The following is a 17,501-nucleotide window of genomic DNA, read 5'->3' on the forward strand; positions in this document are numbered from 1 at the left end:
TCCCAAGACTTCGACTGAAATTTTGGAGCACTGCACTGGGGGCAAACTGGCCCTCTCCGCATTCACACCCCTCTTTACTTTCCAAGTGATAGAGAAGGAAATACTTGCTTCCCACACTGAGTGTGTGTGGGATCCTCCAACACCCAAGAATGGGGGGCCTGAAGGATCTGGAGCCCCCTCTCCTGCAGGTCTCTTTGCTGCCTCCTCCAGTCCTTCCCCTCCCTGTGATCTCCTGTCAAAGCTGACCCTGAATCCAGACTCTGCCCAGGAACTTTGAACTAGGCCAGGTAACGCCCCCATCCACCCCAGCCCAAGGTCCTGGCCTTTTTCTCTTTCTCCCTAAACCTGACTCAACCCAGACTCCCAGACTGAAAGGCTTCACCCACCACCCACCCAATAAACTGCCTGTCAGCAAGGACCCAGCTCAGCGCCCACTTGGAGCTGAGCGTGGGATTGAGTTCCTGGAGGCACCAGGTCTGGAGCCTGGGCGGCCTCTCTAGGACACAACCCAATGCCATGAATAATTAGCACCTGGGCAAGGCACGGTGCTAATTTTCCTACTCAAAGGTTTACACCAGCAGGCAGAGTTAAGTATCACAGATAATAGTGACTATAAAGTCAGTTGGCCGGGCTCCAGCCATGGAAGGAGAAGCCAGCAGCCCCAACTGAACTTGGCAAAGGCTCTGCCCCTCATGTGTAACAACTTTGGGGCGCAGCACAAAACATCCCCCAAAGCCACCTCTGGCTTTGCTCTCCACCAGCAGACTCTTCCCTAAGGAGGAGATCCTGGACCTCCACATGAAACCGGAGGAGAAAGTTACCAGCTCTCCCCCTCTCCCAAACTGTACCCCCTTTACTCCCTCTTTTGGAGGGGGGCTGAGGGAGAGGACCCCCCCCACACCCAGTCCTGGAACACTTTCCAACTTTCTGGGACCACCTGAGTCCCGGAACATTTTCTTTTCTAGAAAAACTTAGAAAACTTCTCCCTGCCTTTAGCCCCAAACACACATAGTTCCTCACTGCTGAGGAAACTTTCTTTGTTTCAGGAGGTCGAAGGAAGGCTACTGGGGTGTGAATTCACTTCCTTGTTTTGTTAGACAGGAGTGGGGGGGGGGGCAAAGCTTTCAGCTTCCCTCCCTGCCCTTCAGCCTGGGCCTCCATTGTCTCCCCCAGTTTGGGTAGCTCTCCTTTCCCCTCGCCACCCTGTCATCTGAATCAATCCTACAGATGAAGCTTTAATACTCTAACGGAATCCTTTCAGCCCACGCCAGCCACAGAGGACTTCTGTTTTGGCCCCCATGGATGACAAACAATCTCTGCCTCCACCGCCAATCCTAGCTTCCCCTGCCTCCACCTCTCTTGCCCCCAGGCTCCCTCTGCCTTCAGCCTTGGGTTCTTTACCCCCCAGGCTGGCATCGGAGCAGCCAAACTCCTGGAGGGGAACCGCTGAAAAATGAAGCTCTGTCTGCTGCTGCAGGAATGTGGCCTCCATCAGGCGCCCAAATATAATTTTTATATTAGGTCGTGGTCTTTGACTGGGTTTATATGCCAATGAGGCATTTCTGGTTTACCAAATTTATACAAATCTCGCCTTAATTGATAATCACAGATGCTGTAATTTAAGACCTCCAGCTATAGAGCTTTCATATTAACTGCTGATATATTACTGCAAATCGTCTGAAATAACCAACTCCTGGGAGCAGAGTGGAGAGAGAGGAAGTGCCTCCGAGAGTGACTCTCTCCCGGCCGCAGAAATAGCCCAGCTTCCACAGCATTTTCTGTGAGAAATGATTTATCGAAGACACGGCCATAAACAACACAACTCGCTCACAAACACACGCAGACGCACGCGCGCGCGGACACACACACACACACACACACATACACACACACAATGGCTGGCATGCCGGCTGAGAAGCTGACACCCATATTGCTATAAATCAAGAAAAAGGTTGGAGGAGAGGGAGAGGGAGAGAGGGAGAGAGATAGAGAAGAGGAATATTCCTAAAATCTCTATGCAATGCCTCAATGGGTATAAACACACAGAGCACCGTGTGAAGAGAAATGGCAGGAAATGAAGATGGCTATTTGTCACATTTTACGACAATAACATTAATAACAAACAATAAATTTACATGGACACAGAAGACGCGGTAGGTAGTGAGAAATCCCTTCTACTTACAATACCCCAGCCCGCGGTGTGGCTCCGGCTGCGGGGCTGTTTTATTGCTGCCTCCCTCTTTTTCTCTCTCTCTCCCTCTCTCTCCCCCTCTCTTTTTTTCTCGGGGTACAGGCTTGTTTTTCAAAGGACAGTTGAATTGCACGTCAGAAACAGGGAGACCGAGCCTGCGATTTTCCTGACGAATACATATCTATTCTGCAACCTCGGCATTAATTATTTAATGAATCACGTGACCAGGAGGGGGAAGGGGGTCTTTCGATTTCAGGCTCAGAGGACCACTATGACCTTCCCCTTCAGGAGGAGAGATTTTCCTGCAAAATAGGTTCTCCCCAACCCACCAATGGAATAGTAGCGAGTTCTCCTCTCTCCCACATTCACATCTGTATCTGCTGTGTCTCCACGCTCCCTAACCAACCCCCACCCCAGACACACTTACCCACAGCCCACCTCTCCTCTCTCCCTTCTCCTCCTGCTTCTGCTTAGTTCGTGGAGGTGCAGAAATAGTCTGCAGGGGCGTCTGGGGGGTGGGGTGGGATGGGCGCAGAGTCCTTCTCTGAGCCCCCGGATTTCTCAGCATCCAGGTCCTCGCTCTGCATCCTTTAAGATGAAGATTCCCCCCAACTCTATTCTCTCCCTCACTCCTGGGGTATTTATTTTAGTGAGACCCACTCCCCCTCTTTCTTAAATAACCAACAAAATGTCTAAAGGGACCAGCTTCAAAAGAAACACTTCATCATAAGTCCAGAATACATATATGCATAAGGAAAAGGGCTTCTGGCTTCAACTAGCTTTTTTAAAAAATCCTTTGTGGTACCTTTTGAAAGGGCAGAAAAGGGACAGGGCGAAGAAATGACTTGGGAGCTTCCAGAGTTGAGAGTAACCGCAAGGGGGACTTTTTTTCCTTGTGTCGTTACTATTCTAGGGAACCAAATTCTCCTGACCGACTGAGAATATACTCTAGAGACAAAGACCTGGACTCAGATTCCTACACAAAAGAAGTGGACACTCCATCTCTCTGTACCTATGTCACACCCAGTCTCAGTCCCTCCCCACCCCCCAACACACTAGTGAAGACAGCTGGAGATTTGAACTGGAGGGGAGGGGAGGGAAAGGGAAGAAAGAGGCTTTGAAGTTGGCCTGACAGCCCCATCCCTATTTCCCAGGTGTTAGTACCCTGTGCTTCCAATCCGCAGACAATGGAGACAGCTCAATAGGAAGAAGATGGGGGGGGGGGTCGTATAGTAAAGGGTTAAACACCAGTGATGATAGGAGAAATCCATTCCCTCGGCCTAGAGAGAGACACACGTACACAGACTTCATCTCAGATATAAACAAAACAAAAAAATCCTCCCAAACGTTCACATACAGCTTGGCGCCAGAAGGAGCAGACCAGTTAGAGTCTTTGGCCAGCGGTGTGGGATGGAGTTGCAAAGGGAAGCAGAGAAGACATTCCTGCAGGAGCCCCTCGCCCCCACTCCTGGCCTTATCTTCAGCAGCTCCGGGGCAGCCGCAGCTGCAGGGGCCGGAGGACCCAGGGAGGACTGGTGCCCTTTGGGGAGGGGGTGTGGGGCTCGAGGGCCACCAGTGGTTTGTTTGGAGGGGTCAGAAGTAAAAGCGACTCGATGGGGAGAAGGCTGCCGTCCCGGGGGCCCCAACCAATCCCCAAAGAAACTGCCACCCCCTTCTGGTGCCAGGTCTGGTCTGGCGGTAGCGGCAGCGAGGCCCCTGCCAGAGGCCCTGGGCCAGCCAGGTCCCCTCGAAACCCCGCTCCTGACGATGACACTTGGGTGGGGCGCCGGCAGACCCCCCGGCTCTGTAGGGGGGTGGTCAGCTTTGATTGTGCGGAGACAAAACCCAGACTGGTATAGAATTCAGCCCCGCGCCCGGCTCCACTGAGGGCAGCTCTCTGCAAGGTCCTGGCCAGAAATTCATTAAAACTGGTCCCCCAAAGCAAAGCACCCCACTAAAATCTAAAAAGAAAAAATACGCAAGGGAGTGGGCAGAGGGAGGGGGGAGGAGAGGGACGGTGCTGGAACCTGCGAAGACAGCAATCTCTGAAACCGAGACATCATTTTGAAAGAGGAGAGAAAAGAAGCGCCAATGACACGAAGGCACGCCGGGCAGGTTCTGTGAAAATGCCCACACTCTTTTCGGATCCTGGGAATGTCCATGTTCAAATAAACAAGCGCCCGGGCGCGAGCAGAGCGCTTTCTTGCTGCCGATAAAGCGAACGTTTATACTGTGAGAAAGGCGAGATTGATTTACGAATCTGAACGCGCCGGTTTTATGGCCCATCGCAAATCCGTCAGCGCTCAACTCACGCTGGGAAACTTCCCAACTCGGCTTTCCGACCAGACCCCCCTCCCGGGCTGCCGCTGCCCAGGGAGACCCACCGCGGGCGGCCCCTGTCAGCCCAGGCAGGGTGCAAGCAGGAGGGGGAGCGGGGAGGGCCGATGGAAGAAGAGGGGTCCAAAGGCTCGGAGGACAGGAGGTGAGCCCAAGGGCCAGAGGCGCCCGCTCGGAGGGCTCAGCTTTGCAGAGGTCAGAGGGCTTGGAGTGAGGGGGCAGGAAGGTCCCCAACGGGGGGGGGGGGTTTGAAACCCTTGAAGGAACCCCCACCTTCTGTTTCCATTGTTTTCCCGCTTTCCCTCTGATGGACCTCGAATCCTCACGTTGCAGAGTAGCATTCGAAGACCCAGGTGACTAGATCTTTGTCACCTGGGCCCACAGAGGGCTCACAATTGGTTATCTGCCCTTATGAGTAATGGGTGCACATTTTCCCTGAGCCTCAAATATTTTCATTCCAGGAGCAGTCCGGCCTGCTTTTTCTTACCAAGGCCTCCAGCTCCTGCATTTAGTAAGCCACTCAGGGACAAAGGAGAGGATACCAGCACCTGTGATTTCTCCTCACCTGAAACAGTCCCCAAGATACAGGAGACAATTTACAAATGCAAACCAACACCCCACATACTTCTCAGCAAGGTTCTGTCTCTCCTAATCTGAACGCAAGGGAACATTTCCTCTCCCCAGCTGGAGTCTGTCGGTGTGTCTGTCTGTCTTTGTCTCTATCCCCTCAAGAGGATGGCTGGCTGCTGGGGTCGATGTTTAAGATACAGCAAATAGAATACAGGTTTGAAAAGGCTCTGTGTTCAGAGTTCACATCCTAGTCAACCGTCCATGCATCTCTTAAAATTAAAAGTTGCTGGAAACTTTGGTTAACATGGCACAGCTGTCCCCCGAAATGATCAGCACAGCCTGCCCTGACCCATTCCCCCTTTTCTCTCTTGCTCCTCTGGTGGGGAGGTTTTCTGTGGGTTCTGTGAGTAGCTGGACAGTGGGGAGTGAGGAAGCGGGTGAGAGTGATTAGAGAAGTAGCTTCCTAAACAAAGGAACTTCCAAAAAAAATGGGTTATGAGGCTGTGGGTTAGGATAACACACCTTGAGAGATAGTAGCCATAGTGGGAGCCCTCTCTCTCCTTAGCACCAGGGTTTTGTTCCCCCAGCCCTCTGAAGCCCCTGGACCTCTCATATCTGCCTCCCTTTGTCTTTCTCCCCTCGGCTCCCTCCAAGGAAACAGGAAAGAAGGAGGGAGAAACAGACTTGGGGGTGGTGGAGTCTGGCAGAGGGAAGAAGCACCCGCCTTCACTCCTCCAGCTCAGCTTAACTTTTTTATTCCTTTACCCCATGGAGAGTAATAGAAGAATAATCCAGAAATTCCAAGATCGCAAAGAAGGGGTTGGGGGCTTGTGGGGGCTGGAGATGATGGGACACACAACAGCCCAACGATCCCTCCCTGCAGAGGTGTGACTTTCCTTTCTGGGCAGGAGGCAAGAGCCAACACAATGTCCAGTCTCGGAGAGGTCAAGGGGCTTCCGAGGTCATTTTGTGGTTCTAATACTGAGCTAATCGCCTAGAAAACGTGGCCTCTCCATGAACTCTCTCTCCTGCCAGCCTCCTGCTTCCAAACCCTCAGTGAGCCCCAGGGAAAAGGGGCCAGCGCATTCTGGTCTGAGGCAGAGACCACTGGCTCTCTCACCCTCAGAAGCAGGGCTTGGGGGGGGGGCATGTGCAGGAAAAGGCCCCCAAACCTAGAGAGTAAAAGGGAACCAAAAACACTGAGCCTCCAGGAAGAAGGGAGGGGGCAGAGTTGAAGAGGAAGATTCCGGGTGTCAACGAACCTTGCCTGTAAACGGAACAGTTTCCTGCTCCAGAGAGTTGCAAATATTTGTCTAGAATCCCAAGCTAGACATAAAAAGAAAAGAAGAAGAAGAAGAAGACATCCATCTATACCCAGCTCCGAGGTTGGGGCATTCCTTCCCAAACCTGCATGCCATTTTTCCAGGAGGTGGCAGTGACAACAGCTCACCGGTAAACAAACATGTGGGACACCAGCCCCCAGTATAGACAAGCAGAGTCACGGAACACGCGGGCCACTAGTGTACCTCACCTCGCTACACACACACACACACACACACACACACACTTCCCAGGCCCTCCTGCATTTTCTAAAACCAGAAAAGCACATCTGAGCCGTCTCACAAACAACTTTTTCTGGGGTATTTCTGGGGTCCTAACACCTCAGTCCCAATCAGTTCAAACACTCTCCAGGTGGCAGCCCCCTTCTCTCCCTGATCCAAGCATCAGTCACCATAAAAAGCAGCAAACCTGACCAAGCGTCCACCATAAAAATCCCTCAAAGATAGTTGAAAAAGAAAAAGGAGGCGAGAAAGTGTTTTTTCTTTCCCTTGTAAAAAGAGCTCATAAAACAATCCCCCCCCCCCCAAAAAAAGCCCAGGCAGGGGCTTTGTTACCTTTGCGCCTCTCGCCTCCTCTCGGCCTGAACTCCGAGGATCCCATTCATGACGGATGCCTTCTTCCAAACTGAGAGAAAAAAGTTTTCAACTTTATGGTTCCAAATTTTTTCCCCCTCGCAGATCCGGGAGTGGCGGCTAACACTTTTTTCCTCCAACAGCCGGTCTGCGGAGATTTGCTGTTGAATAATAACAAAGGAGAGAGGATACGTATTTAAAGAAAAGAAGTGATTAATGGTTTTCTGTATAATTCTCACATTTTTCTTAGCTCTTGTCTACACAGAATGGCTGTGAACTTTAAGCTCCATAGAAATCTTTTTTTATTATTCTATTCATACCTTCCTAAGAGCAGCTTTGATTTGGTTCTATAGAGACATTCCTGGGGGGGGCATATGCTTTTTAAGAACTATTTTCCCCCTCCAGAAGGGAAGGGCCACCGCATCCCCTGGCAGCTAAACATCACACCGCGATTCCAGTGAAAACAAAGCTCGCTGCTGCTCTCAACCTCCAGGTCTGGGAGATTTGCCTGCAGCATTGAACCGGGCCGTTCAAACACCCTTTTCTGTGATGGACCCCGGCCCCATCTCTCCCTGCCCAGTCCCAAATGCCCCCGGGGGCCTGCAAACCGAAGGAATGCAAAAGAAATAACAGTAAAACGAACTGGTGGAATTGGCTATTTTTTTATTATTATTTTCTGAAGGGAGATGGGTCCGAAAAACAGAAAAACAACTTTTAATTGCATATGCTCTCCTAGAGCCTGGAGCTTGGCGGAGGTGAGATGGCTCTACCCGGGACCAGAGCCCTGAGGCTGGAGCCCCCCAGACCTTAGAACTTCTCTTGGGTGTGGGCCCCCAAAGTGGCCCAAGCCTGACAGAGCTTCTAATAAGGGTCACCTGCACCCCTCCTCCAACCCCCGCTCCATTCTAGGGGTGACTGGGACCTCAAGAGACAGAAAGCTATTTGGTCCCCAGTCGTACTTTCGATACTTTCTATGAGAAAGAAAATGAAAATTAATACAGGAGCAGGGCTTCACAAAAGAGGCCATTTGTCTTCTTGATTATCTATTTGCTTGTCAGAGTTTGAGCTATGGCACCGGCTAGCTCCTTTGTAATATAAAAATACTCTGAAAACCTGCAAACACCCAGAAACATCTGTGCAAAAAATTAGACTCATTAAAGCCTTAAACACCTCAGAGGAAAACGATACCTTCTTACGCGGAGGAAAGAGGCCGGCCGCGCAGAATCCTCTCTCGGAACTTTAATAAGCAAAGAGCCGTCTGTCTAGAAGGAGACAGCTTAACCGCATTTTATTTGCTTATGACAAATAAATCATGATATGAAAGGCTTTGCCATACTTAAGCCTCTTGTGTCCTACAATGAAACATTCCCCCCCCCATTAGGGATTGGAGGCAGCCCTCCCAGTCCTTTCAATCCATTTTTGGACTAGAGGGAAAAAAATTAAAAGCCCCAAACAAAACACACCCACCCCAAGAGGAAAACAAACCAGCTACCACAATTTGGAGTCCTCTGAGACAGAGATTCCCATCGGATCCTTAGGCAAAAATTCCTCGATCACATAAATGTGAGGCTGAATGGACTGGGGTGCTTAAAATATACACTGGGTGGCATTTGTCTGCATCTTTATATCAAGGTTTCAACAAAAACACGCCGTGCTGGTCACAAGAAACCAAACATTTATTTCTATTGTCACTCTGTACAGGACACACATTTTCACACCAACGAAGGGTTCTAGCCTCAGATTGCCCCAGAACTAGGAAGGGGCCTGGTTTGGAATGTCAGAAAGAGAATAGGAAAGAGGACGCACATGACATAAAATAATAATAATAATTAATAATAATAATAACCAATGCAACAACGGTAAACTATGGGAGAGGTCTCTGTAACCTCATCTCCCGGTGGGAAGGGCAGGACATCTTACTTCCTAGCTTCACATTCACTTCAGTCTAGGAGAAAAGGCCTCCACTGCACAACTCCTGATGGGGGAGAGGGTGGTGCTGGCTCTCAGAACACAACCGCCCCCCTCCCAGCCCACCTGGAAAGGCTTGACCTTCTAAAGGAAGACCCTCCTGGTCTCCAAGTCTCTCTCTTTCTCTTGGACTCAATTGCCCTGCCCTGCTCCCGCGTGGCCCAGGCAGCCCCCACCTCCACTTGTTCCCTTCCTGCCGCCCCTCCCGGAGCCCCACCCCCCACCCCAGAGGTGGAAGGGGGTGAGCGGTCAGCCTCCCGTGAACGCCCACGGAGGGGGAGGGAGGGTGTGTGTGTGTGTGTGTGTGCGCGCGTGTGTGTATGTTTGTTACCGTGGCCAAAACACTGTGCTATCTGGCAGTCAGAGGGTGCTTTCGCTGGGTGTCAGGAATGGGGGACAAAGAAAGAAAATCCAGGCTGTCTTCCAGCAGCGGCAGCAGCAGAGGCGGCGGCGGGCCGGGCCGGGCCTCATTTGTTAGCCGGGTGTCGAGGTAATGGTCGCCACCGAGGCCCGTCCTCTCCTCGGCAGAGTAAACAAGACAGATGGGCCTGGGCTTGGCGTGATTAAAGATGAAACGTGGATCCATCTTCGCCAAAGCTGAAAATGAGGAGCGCAGCCTCCTCCTATTTCTCTTTCTGTCTTTTTCTTTCTTCCTTCTTCTTCTTTTTCTTCTTCTTCTTCTTTTTTTTTTTTTTTAAGGAAGAAAGCAAGAGACTTGAACCTTGCTTCTGGGGGGCCTCGCCCGCCTCCCTATTGTCATTTCTATAAATAAAGCTTCCCCTCCCCCCCTCCTCTGCATTTATTCTTGTAAATAGACAAAGTGGGGGGAGGGCAGGTAGGCTTTTCGGGGCCCAGGCCCCAGGGTCCCCTCCCGCATCGCCCCCCCCCGCCCCCCGCGCTCGCAACCCACCCCCACCCCGAGGTTCGCGGCCCCCGCGCGGGGGGGGGGACACTAGAGCGCGGGGGGGCCTCCGTTGGGCCGGCCAGGGGGCCCTCCGGCTGCGCTTGCGGGGCCTCCGGAGCGGATCTTGGTGTTGGGCAACTTGTGGTCTTTTTTCCACTTCATTCGCCGGTTCTGGAACCAAATCTTGATCTGGCGCTCCGAGAGGCAGAGCGCGTGGGCGATCTCCACCCTCCGGCGCCGCGTCAGGTAGCGGTTGTAGTGAAATTCCTTCTCCAGCTCCAAGACCTGCTGGCGAGTGTAGGCGGTCCGAGAGCGCTTGGGCTCCCCGCCGGCGTAATTGGGGTTTACTGGACACACACAGAGAGAGGGAGAAAGAGAAAGTTTTATTGCCCCGAAAGGGAGGAGGGAAAGCCCTTTCTTCCAGCTACCGCAGTGTCTCCCTCCCTCCCTCTCCCGCCACCTCTTCTTCCTCCAGGGGGGTGGGGAAGAAAGAGAAAGCGGGACCCCAGGAAGAGCAAGAGAACCTCTAAGTTTTGGAGGGTTGTTGTTTGGGGGTGGGGGGTGGAGGGAGCAAGGAGGAGGAATTGTCACAAGGTTTTAATTGCTCCTCTCCCCCCCACCACTTGGCCTGGGGCCCGGGATGGGAGAATGAGGGGTGAAAGAGGGAGGGGGTCTTCACTAAACCTTTCTTCTGTTAGTTCCCACCCTCTCTGCTCAGATTCCAAGCAGTGCCTGCCCCCAGCAAAAACTTTCGCCCACTTCTCAAGCCAAGGAGGCAGACTAGAAGAAAAGAAGGAAAAAATAAATACTGGGAGTTCACTCTACTCTCCGCTTAAATACAGATTACCTCCTCCCCTTCTCCTCCCCCACTTCTTACACCCCTCCCCAATTTCCAACTTCACTGAGACTGCATCTCCCTTGCGAAAAAGCCTCTTTGCGAATGGCAAAGAGGATGGGGAACCAACTTCAAAGGCGCGGGGCCCACCAGGCCATAAAAATTTATGGGGGATGTAATTATGTGGCTCTGAAAACAGGCGACCGTAAATCTCTGGCAATGGCGAGTTTATAGCGGGGACAATTGGCTTCCCCCAGCTTCCCCCCCCCCCCCATGCCTAGGAGGTCCCTTTGGTGTAAAGCGCCGGGGGTGGGAGGGGGAAGGGGTGCCCACGCACTCACCCGTGCTCACGTGAACTTTGCGCATCCAGGGGTAGACGACGGGCTCTTTGCACGCGGAGTGGGACGGGCTGGGGTGCAGGGGGTTCTGGGCGCAGGGAGGCGGCGGGGGGCTGCTGCTGACCGCCTCGCAGCGCTGGCCGGGCTCCGGGAGGAGGGCTCCGGAGGGCGGCGGTGCGGGAGCCCGAGGGGACAGCCCGGGCGGTGGCGGGGGCGGCGGAGGTGGTGGCGGGGGCGGCGGGGGCCCAGGGTCCCGGCAGGCCGCGTAGCGCTGCACGGTGCACGCTGCGCGCCGCCCGAAGCCCGCCTCCGGCTGGAAGCTGCTCTCTCGCCTCTGGCCGCCGGCGTAGTACCCCGGCGAGTGGTCGCTGGGTAGGTAATCGCTCTGTGAATATTCCTCGCACGGAGGGAACTTGGGGTCGACATAGTTTGAGTTGATCAAAAAAGAACTCATAGCCATTAATTTCTGGGAATTGTCCACAAAATATACTAAAATTTATTCCGACCCCTGACTCGTTTTCCTGTTTCCGAAAGCCCTCCTACTTACTGTCAAGTGAACAAAGTTAGGGGCCCACGTGATCCTCGGAGCCAATGGCCGCCCCGCCTGCGATTCCCGGATAAGGAAATCTGCTCACCCGGACCCTACTCCAGCCAAAGAGGTTTATTTCCCCTTCTTCTCTCCCCCCCCCCCCCCTCAGGCAGCACCAGGATTTACATAGGGCTCCTGCGGGGCGACCGCCTCCTTGCCTCGCCTCTCCAGGATCGGGGAGAGGGAGAGAGAGAGAGGGAGAAGGAGCAAGCAGGTTGCCACCCGAGGGCCTGTTGGGGCGCTGGGCAGAGCTCAATCCCTGGCTCCCCTCCAAAGTTGGGGCTCCGGGTGTGACCCCTCCTGTCCTGCTTCACCTCTGCCCGGCATTCCCTACCTTCCTTAGCCCCCCGCCGCAGGCCCTCCTCACGACGGGAGGGAGCCCCTGCGCCCAGTGTCCGTGCGGAGAACTTAAGTGAGGGGCGTTCTAGGGGCTCCGCCTGGAGAGGGGAACCCACACGGGGAAAAGGCACTGAGCCTGGGGCTTTTCCCTGCAGCCGCATGGGGAGGGGTAGGGAGTGAGAGAAGAGGCGTCAGAGCAAGCAGGCGGGTGCACGGAGGGACTTGTCAGAGATGAATGGAACCGCGGGCGGATCGATAGGAAATTCATGCACTAATTCGGGGAGACCTCGCCTTCCAAATCGCATTTAGCTGCGCTATTAGTTTGGCTGTGTCAGTCAGTCCGTCTGTTCCCCTCTCTTATCCACTCCTCCCCTTGCCCACGCGGCCCAAGCCAGCAGAAACGACTTGGTTTCCCACACTGAACGTGAACACTGGAGTAAAAAACCTCCAACTTTGGAGAGCACGTTGAATAGCAATTTGTTAGTTCCAGAACCACCGGAGCAACGCTAACCACCGCCCGCAGACGTTCTAATTGCCGTTAATGCGGCCGCCTCCGAAGCGAGCAGAAATCTCACATCCTTGTGATGCTGGGGATAGGAACCAGGGATGACCCCCGCACAATAACACCCCTTGGTAATTGCGTATTTCCAGGGCATCTTGTTCTGAACCCAAACGGAAAGGCGACCTCTGCTCCGTTTGAAAAGCGAATTTCCTTTGCCTTCGCACACCGAAGACAACAGTGATTTTCACCGGATTTTCAGTGACGCCTCCCTGAGCCCCAAATAGCGAATAGGCGGAGTGAAGGGAGAGGATAAAATAAAAACAGCAGCAACAACATGAACCTTTTGAGAGCAGTGGAAAAGGACCACATCTCCCATGGAGATTTCAGGTAGATGATTCCTCCATCTCTCGCCATTCAAGAGAGGAAAAGAAAGAGGAAGAAAGAAAAAAAAAAAGGAGTCTTCAAGTGGACAGTCACCGGATGGTCCTCATTTAGAAAAAAAAAATTTTTTTTTCTTCAGGGAAAAAAATGAGCGGAGTGTTTATGTCAACTACATATTCCCCTAGATACGAATTTGTGACCACAAAATTCCTTACACAAATTCGGATCTACAGGGTATATACAGAAGACAGATAGATCTTCTTGGCCCAGAAATTTTCCAGTTCTCCTACTTTCCTCGCGTTCTTCCTTTGGGGTGTGGTTTGAGTGCTTTGGTTTTATTTCGTTTTGTTCTAGGTTTGCGCTCTGGGAACAGGAAAAGGCGCTGTGGGTCCATTCTTGGGATTACAAGGGTTTCAACTCTCTTTCTCTTCTCTTAGAAACAGAAGCAGCCGGTTCCGCAAAGGGACACGAACCTCGGGGGCCGCAGCACAACTCTCCAGCGGCAGCGCATGAATTATGAGAGTAAACATTAGCTAAGCACAAAAGGAGAAAGGGTCATCCCGAGGCTGCTAGTCAGAATCAGGCCCTTCTGGGTGCCCTCGCGCCACTCCCCTCCCCCCAGGACTTTTTTTTTTTTTTTAAAGAAAAACAAAACCCCAATCGGCAATTCCGTGCCCCCTCGCAGCCTTTAGTTGGCGATCAAACGAAAATCTAGATATTTTCCAAGGCGCCTCTCAGCACAGGGAAGAGCGAGAGGCGGCTGGGTGTGAAGGAGGTGTCATAAAAGTCCTTTTGGAAAAATTCAATGGTAAAAAGAGAGAGGAACAGCTGTAAAGAAAAATGCTGGGAGACCAAGCAGATGGGGCCCCGGATATTTAATGACAGGCAATTCCGTTTACAACCTGAGAAAAAGATCAAAGGCGTTTCATTTCCGAATGAAGGGTGATGAGGAACCATAAAAGATGCAGCCAGATGATGTTCAGGCCCCTCCCAACCTCCCACACCTCCTGGGGCCAGAAAAAGGGGATAACAGCCAAAGTGTGAGGACGAACCCCATTTCCCCCACCTTCAGGCAGGCAGGCTCTCTCAGTCTCCACTTGCTCATTCAGCCACCTGCTAGGGTCGCTGGCAGTGGGACCAAAATGGGGATCTGGAAAACCTGGGGCATCTGGAGTTTCCAAAGGAACTTCCTGGGGCCACCCTCAGGATTTACTAATTTACAAATTTACTAAGCTGGGAGAATGGGGGGTAAGCTGGAAGGAACTGAGTCCTGGACTGTGGAAGTTGAAGGCCTTCACAGGGGGAAGGGAAGTGTGCACAGAAGCCTCTTCTCCATCCAGACTCCCCACCACCCTTCTCTCTAGGTCTGAGGAACAACACTCCAATCCTGAGTGAATTTGTCAGAATAATATCAATTTCCATAACAAATATATCATCAACAACAACACACACACACACAAACACACAGCAAACCAGCCCTGCAACCATCACACTCCAAAGGTTTCTGCCCATCCCCCAGTCCTGGGACCCTTGCAGGTGGGTAGGAGGAGAGCTTTCTCTTGCCAGCAGTTAAGTCCAGAGGCCCTCTGATTTTCTATCCCAAATCTAGATTGCCGATTGCCAGTGTTGGCTTCCAGGCCTGATTTCTAACACCAACATTCTCCCAGCCAGGGTGGACTCACATATATTTGAAAAATCACACACACACACACACACACACACACACACTATAATATTGTAGTTGTCTTTGCCAAGAGAGGTCTAATAGGTAATCTCAGAGCCCTCTTTGGGCACCCAGGGAGACTGTCACTTACCCTTGGACCCACAGACAAAATGTGTTGGTAGGACCCCCCACTGGCTCCCCCAGCATCAAGCAGGGACTTTTCCAGGTCTTGTCAAAGGCCACTTTAGTGAGGGGCACCATGACCCATTCCAACTGGCCAGGCCTCTCCCCCATCTCATACCTCCTGTCCTTCTCAACTCAACCCCCCCCAAAAAAAAGCCCATCCGACTCGTTGGCTTTTCGGATTTGGGGGATAGCCACTGGCCTGACCACTGGGGTGCCTCTCTGTTGCCCACATTTCACAAGAGAGGCGACCGTGGTGCCCTGGAGCACCCCAAGAGAGAGGGTTGGGGGCTGGGTATGTTAGATTCTGGAGACAGAGCAGGAGAATTTTCTCCTTCGAGCACGGGGAGCCACCACCTGCCCATCCCACCGAGGCTCCGCACCCCCTTCCGTCCCTCCGCGACGGGTGGAAGACTAGGTTTATCAGTGACTCCCACGATGGGGTTCACCAGGAGCGGGAGGCTGCCTCTCCCCGCCAACCCCAAGAACAGCAATACGCATAATAATAGCATAATAATAAAAACTAGCAAGAGCCAGGGCTCCGCCGCGCATTCAGAACCACCTCCCCGGCGCTCCCCGGCGCTCCCCGGTGGCTCGCTGGCCCCCCGGCCGCCTTCTACCGGCAGCCACAGGTTGCTGGAGTGACCCTTCGCCGCTCAGCCCCTCTGCTGTCCCGGGCTGGCCCAGCCCGCGCGGCCTCGGCTACCTTTCGTCGTCGGCGAGGAGCGGGGGGGACAGAGCGAGGGGGCGAAATCGCAGGCCCAGGGAGACGAGCCCCCGGCGGCGGCGGCGTGGAGGAGCACGAGGCCCGGAGGGGCGCGGGCGGGAGTACTCACCGGGCCGCTCCCCGCGCCCGCCCGCCCGGCCGCCGCCAACCCTCCCGCCGGCCTGCGCAGCCACCGACGAGCTCGCCCTCGTCCACGATTGTGCGTCCGGAAAACCGAACCTCGGCGGCGGCCAGAGGAGCTCCGGCCCCCTTGGTGGCCGAAAACAAGACTTTGGGGGGGGGGGTGTTTTTTGTTTTGGAAGCGCAAGTTTTCGTATTAATCTCATACTTTGGCAGTCTTTGTTAAACAGCTTAAGGCGCGTCACCGGCCTCTCGAACATTTTAATAATTTTTAGACGCCGTGACCTGCGGTTCACCCCTCTCGGACCTCCCCCACGAGCAGGCAGTTGCTATAATACGCTGGCGCAGTTCGCTGGGTCATATTGGATTTTGTGCTGGTCATTACTTGGGAGAAAAATGACAGAGCAAGGAATTTGATTCAGCTCATCCTCTCCAGCTCTACTTTTTGCCAGTACCTTCTCTTCCCTTCACCCAACTCCCACCCCCCAAAAGTCCCATTCGGATAGGACTCAACCAGCCGCGCCTCCGCTTTGATATTCCATCGTTCCGATATGTTTTGGTCAGCTCTGGTTCTTGGGGCAAAGAGGGAGAGGGTAGGACTCCGCAGAGCTCCCTTTGCGGTCCGGGAAGGAGGCTGGCACCTGGGAGAAGGGGAAAAGTGGGGATCTGGGTTCCAGAGAGCAGCCTGAGCCAGAGCCCCCTTCCAGCCCTTTCCTCCAGATAAACGACAAGGCCTGTATTTCCACCCGACTTTACATTCCATCTGCTTTATTCTCTCCCCCCGTGCCAGAGAGACCACCATTTCTCTGGAGGCTCCACATCCCAGGACCCTTCCACCTCCTGGGGCTGAGATCTGGTCCATAGGCCAGGATGTCTGGGGAAGACTAAGAGACTCCTAAGAGGGGCTGGACTGCACTGGTCAAAGTTGGAGATTTGGCTTTCAGAGGGTTTAAATCTCCTTTTGAAATCAAACAATATCCTCCTCACTCACATGTTTATTTAAAACCACTTCTCATCTGTACTGTAGCTCCTTTGCCTGCCCTCAGCACCACCCTAAAGAGGTTCAGGAGCAAAATCAAAGAGGTGTTAAAAATACTCAAGTGATTTTCTTAGGTTTGTCCCTCTAGGATTAGAAATGGGTGCAGTGCCAGCAACACGTCCCCCCACCCCTTCTCCAGCCTCCAAGGAACCAGCAGAAGTGGATCAGGTGACTCCCCTGCCACCCAGTTCAAGTCTAGGGGGAGTGTCAGCAAGGGGGTATCCCCCTAGTACAGAGAGGTCAGAAGAAGGCATCCCAAAGCACCCCATCTGACCTTGGGGATGATAGAAGACTCCCCTTCTGAGGCCCCTCCAGCCCAGGACCCCGGGATGCTCCAGTCTACCCCATAAAGCCATCAACTGGCTAACAGTCTGTCCTGGAATGAAGGAAAAAGAGACTGAGGAGGAACAAAAAGAAACAGATTCTCTAGTTCAGGATTTGACCTCTACCTCCTCTGGACCCCAGGAATTCCTTCCTGGTCTGACTCCTCAGAAAAACTTGCCTGAAGGCTGAGTACAAATAAGGACCCACACCTAGTTGTTTTAGTCAAAAACTTGGGTCAAACTGACCAGAAATTAAACCGTCATCTCTCCTGGTCATATTTCCAAAGGTATCTTTATAAATCTCCCAGGTTAGCTTTATTCTGGGAGGACAAGCACCCAGAGTACATCTCCTATATTAAATGCTTAGAAGCGAATATGATGACATCTCACAATGCGACAGTCATTTAAAGACCTCAAATAAGCACATGCCCTGGTATTATAATTGCAGTCTCTCTAAGCATTTTACTTAAGAGCTAAGCTTAATGCATGGATTCAAAGTTCATTTCAGGCCACCAGCTAAAAAGATCTCTGTGAGGCCATTCAGTATTTTCTCCTTCTCATTTCCTCTCCTTCCTTGAA

The 17,501-nt window shown here is 52.9% G+C and overlaps 2 protein-coding genes across 5 annotated transcripts in view; both read right to left on the reverse strand.

Moving 5' to 3' along the window:
- Positions 1–17,501, reverse strand: part of HOXB3 (homeobox B3) — a 41,193-nt gene that overhangs the window by 17,517 nt on the left and 6,175 nt on the right. The window contains exons 1-2 of one of the 4 annotated variants that reach the window (XM_047758198.1): positions 9,311–9,449; positions 6,994–7,172 (exon numbers count right to left, since the gene is read on the reverse strand). The gene's annotated coding sequence lies outside the window, so the exon portion shown is untranslated. Of the gene's footprint in view, positions 1–2,182; positions 2,353–6,993; positions 7,173–8,199; positions 8,544–9,310; positions 9,450–17,501 lie in introns of those variants that run through there. The other 3 variants (XM_047758195.1, XM_047758196.1, XM_047758201.1) reach the window with 3 other exon arrangements.
- Positions 8,670–13,125, reverse strand: HOXB4 (homeobox B4). The gene is made up of 2 exons (XM_047758207.1): positions 11,060–13,125; positions 8,670–10,230 (listed from the first exon to the last, which is right to left on the reverse strand). The coding sequence occupies exons 1-2, from the start codon at positions 11,514–11,516 to the stop codon at positions 9,932–9,934; spliced, it is 756 nt and encodes a 251-aa protein (XP_047614163.1). The 5' UTR covers positions 11,517–13,125; the 3' UTR covers positions 8,670–9,931.

Source organism: Phacochoerus africanus, chromosome 14, assembly GCF_016906955.1.
Source record: "Phacochoerus africanus isolate WHEZ1 chromosome 14, ROS_Pafr_v1, whole genome shotgun sequence".
Taxonomy (NCBI): Eukaryota; Metazoa; Chordata; class Mammalia; order Artiodactyla; family Suidae; genus Phacochoerus; species Phacochoerus africanus.

Bases quoted from the DNA above. Each gene is read 5' to 3' on its own strand.
- HOXB4 (XM_047758207.1), bottom strand. From the start codon at position 11,516: ATGGCTATGAGTTCTTTTTTGATCAACTCAAACTATGTCGACCCCAAG. The intron at 10,231-11,059 runs GTGAGTGCGTGG...GTGTGTGTCCAG, and splicing joins CAAAGTTCACGTGAGCACGG to TAAACCCCAATTACGCCGGC.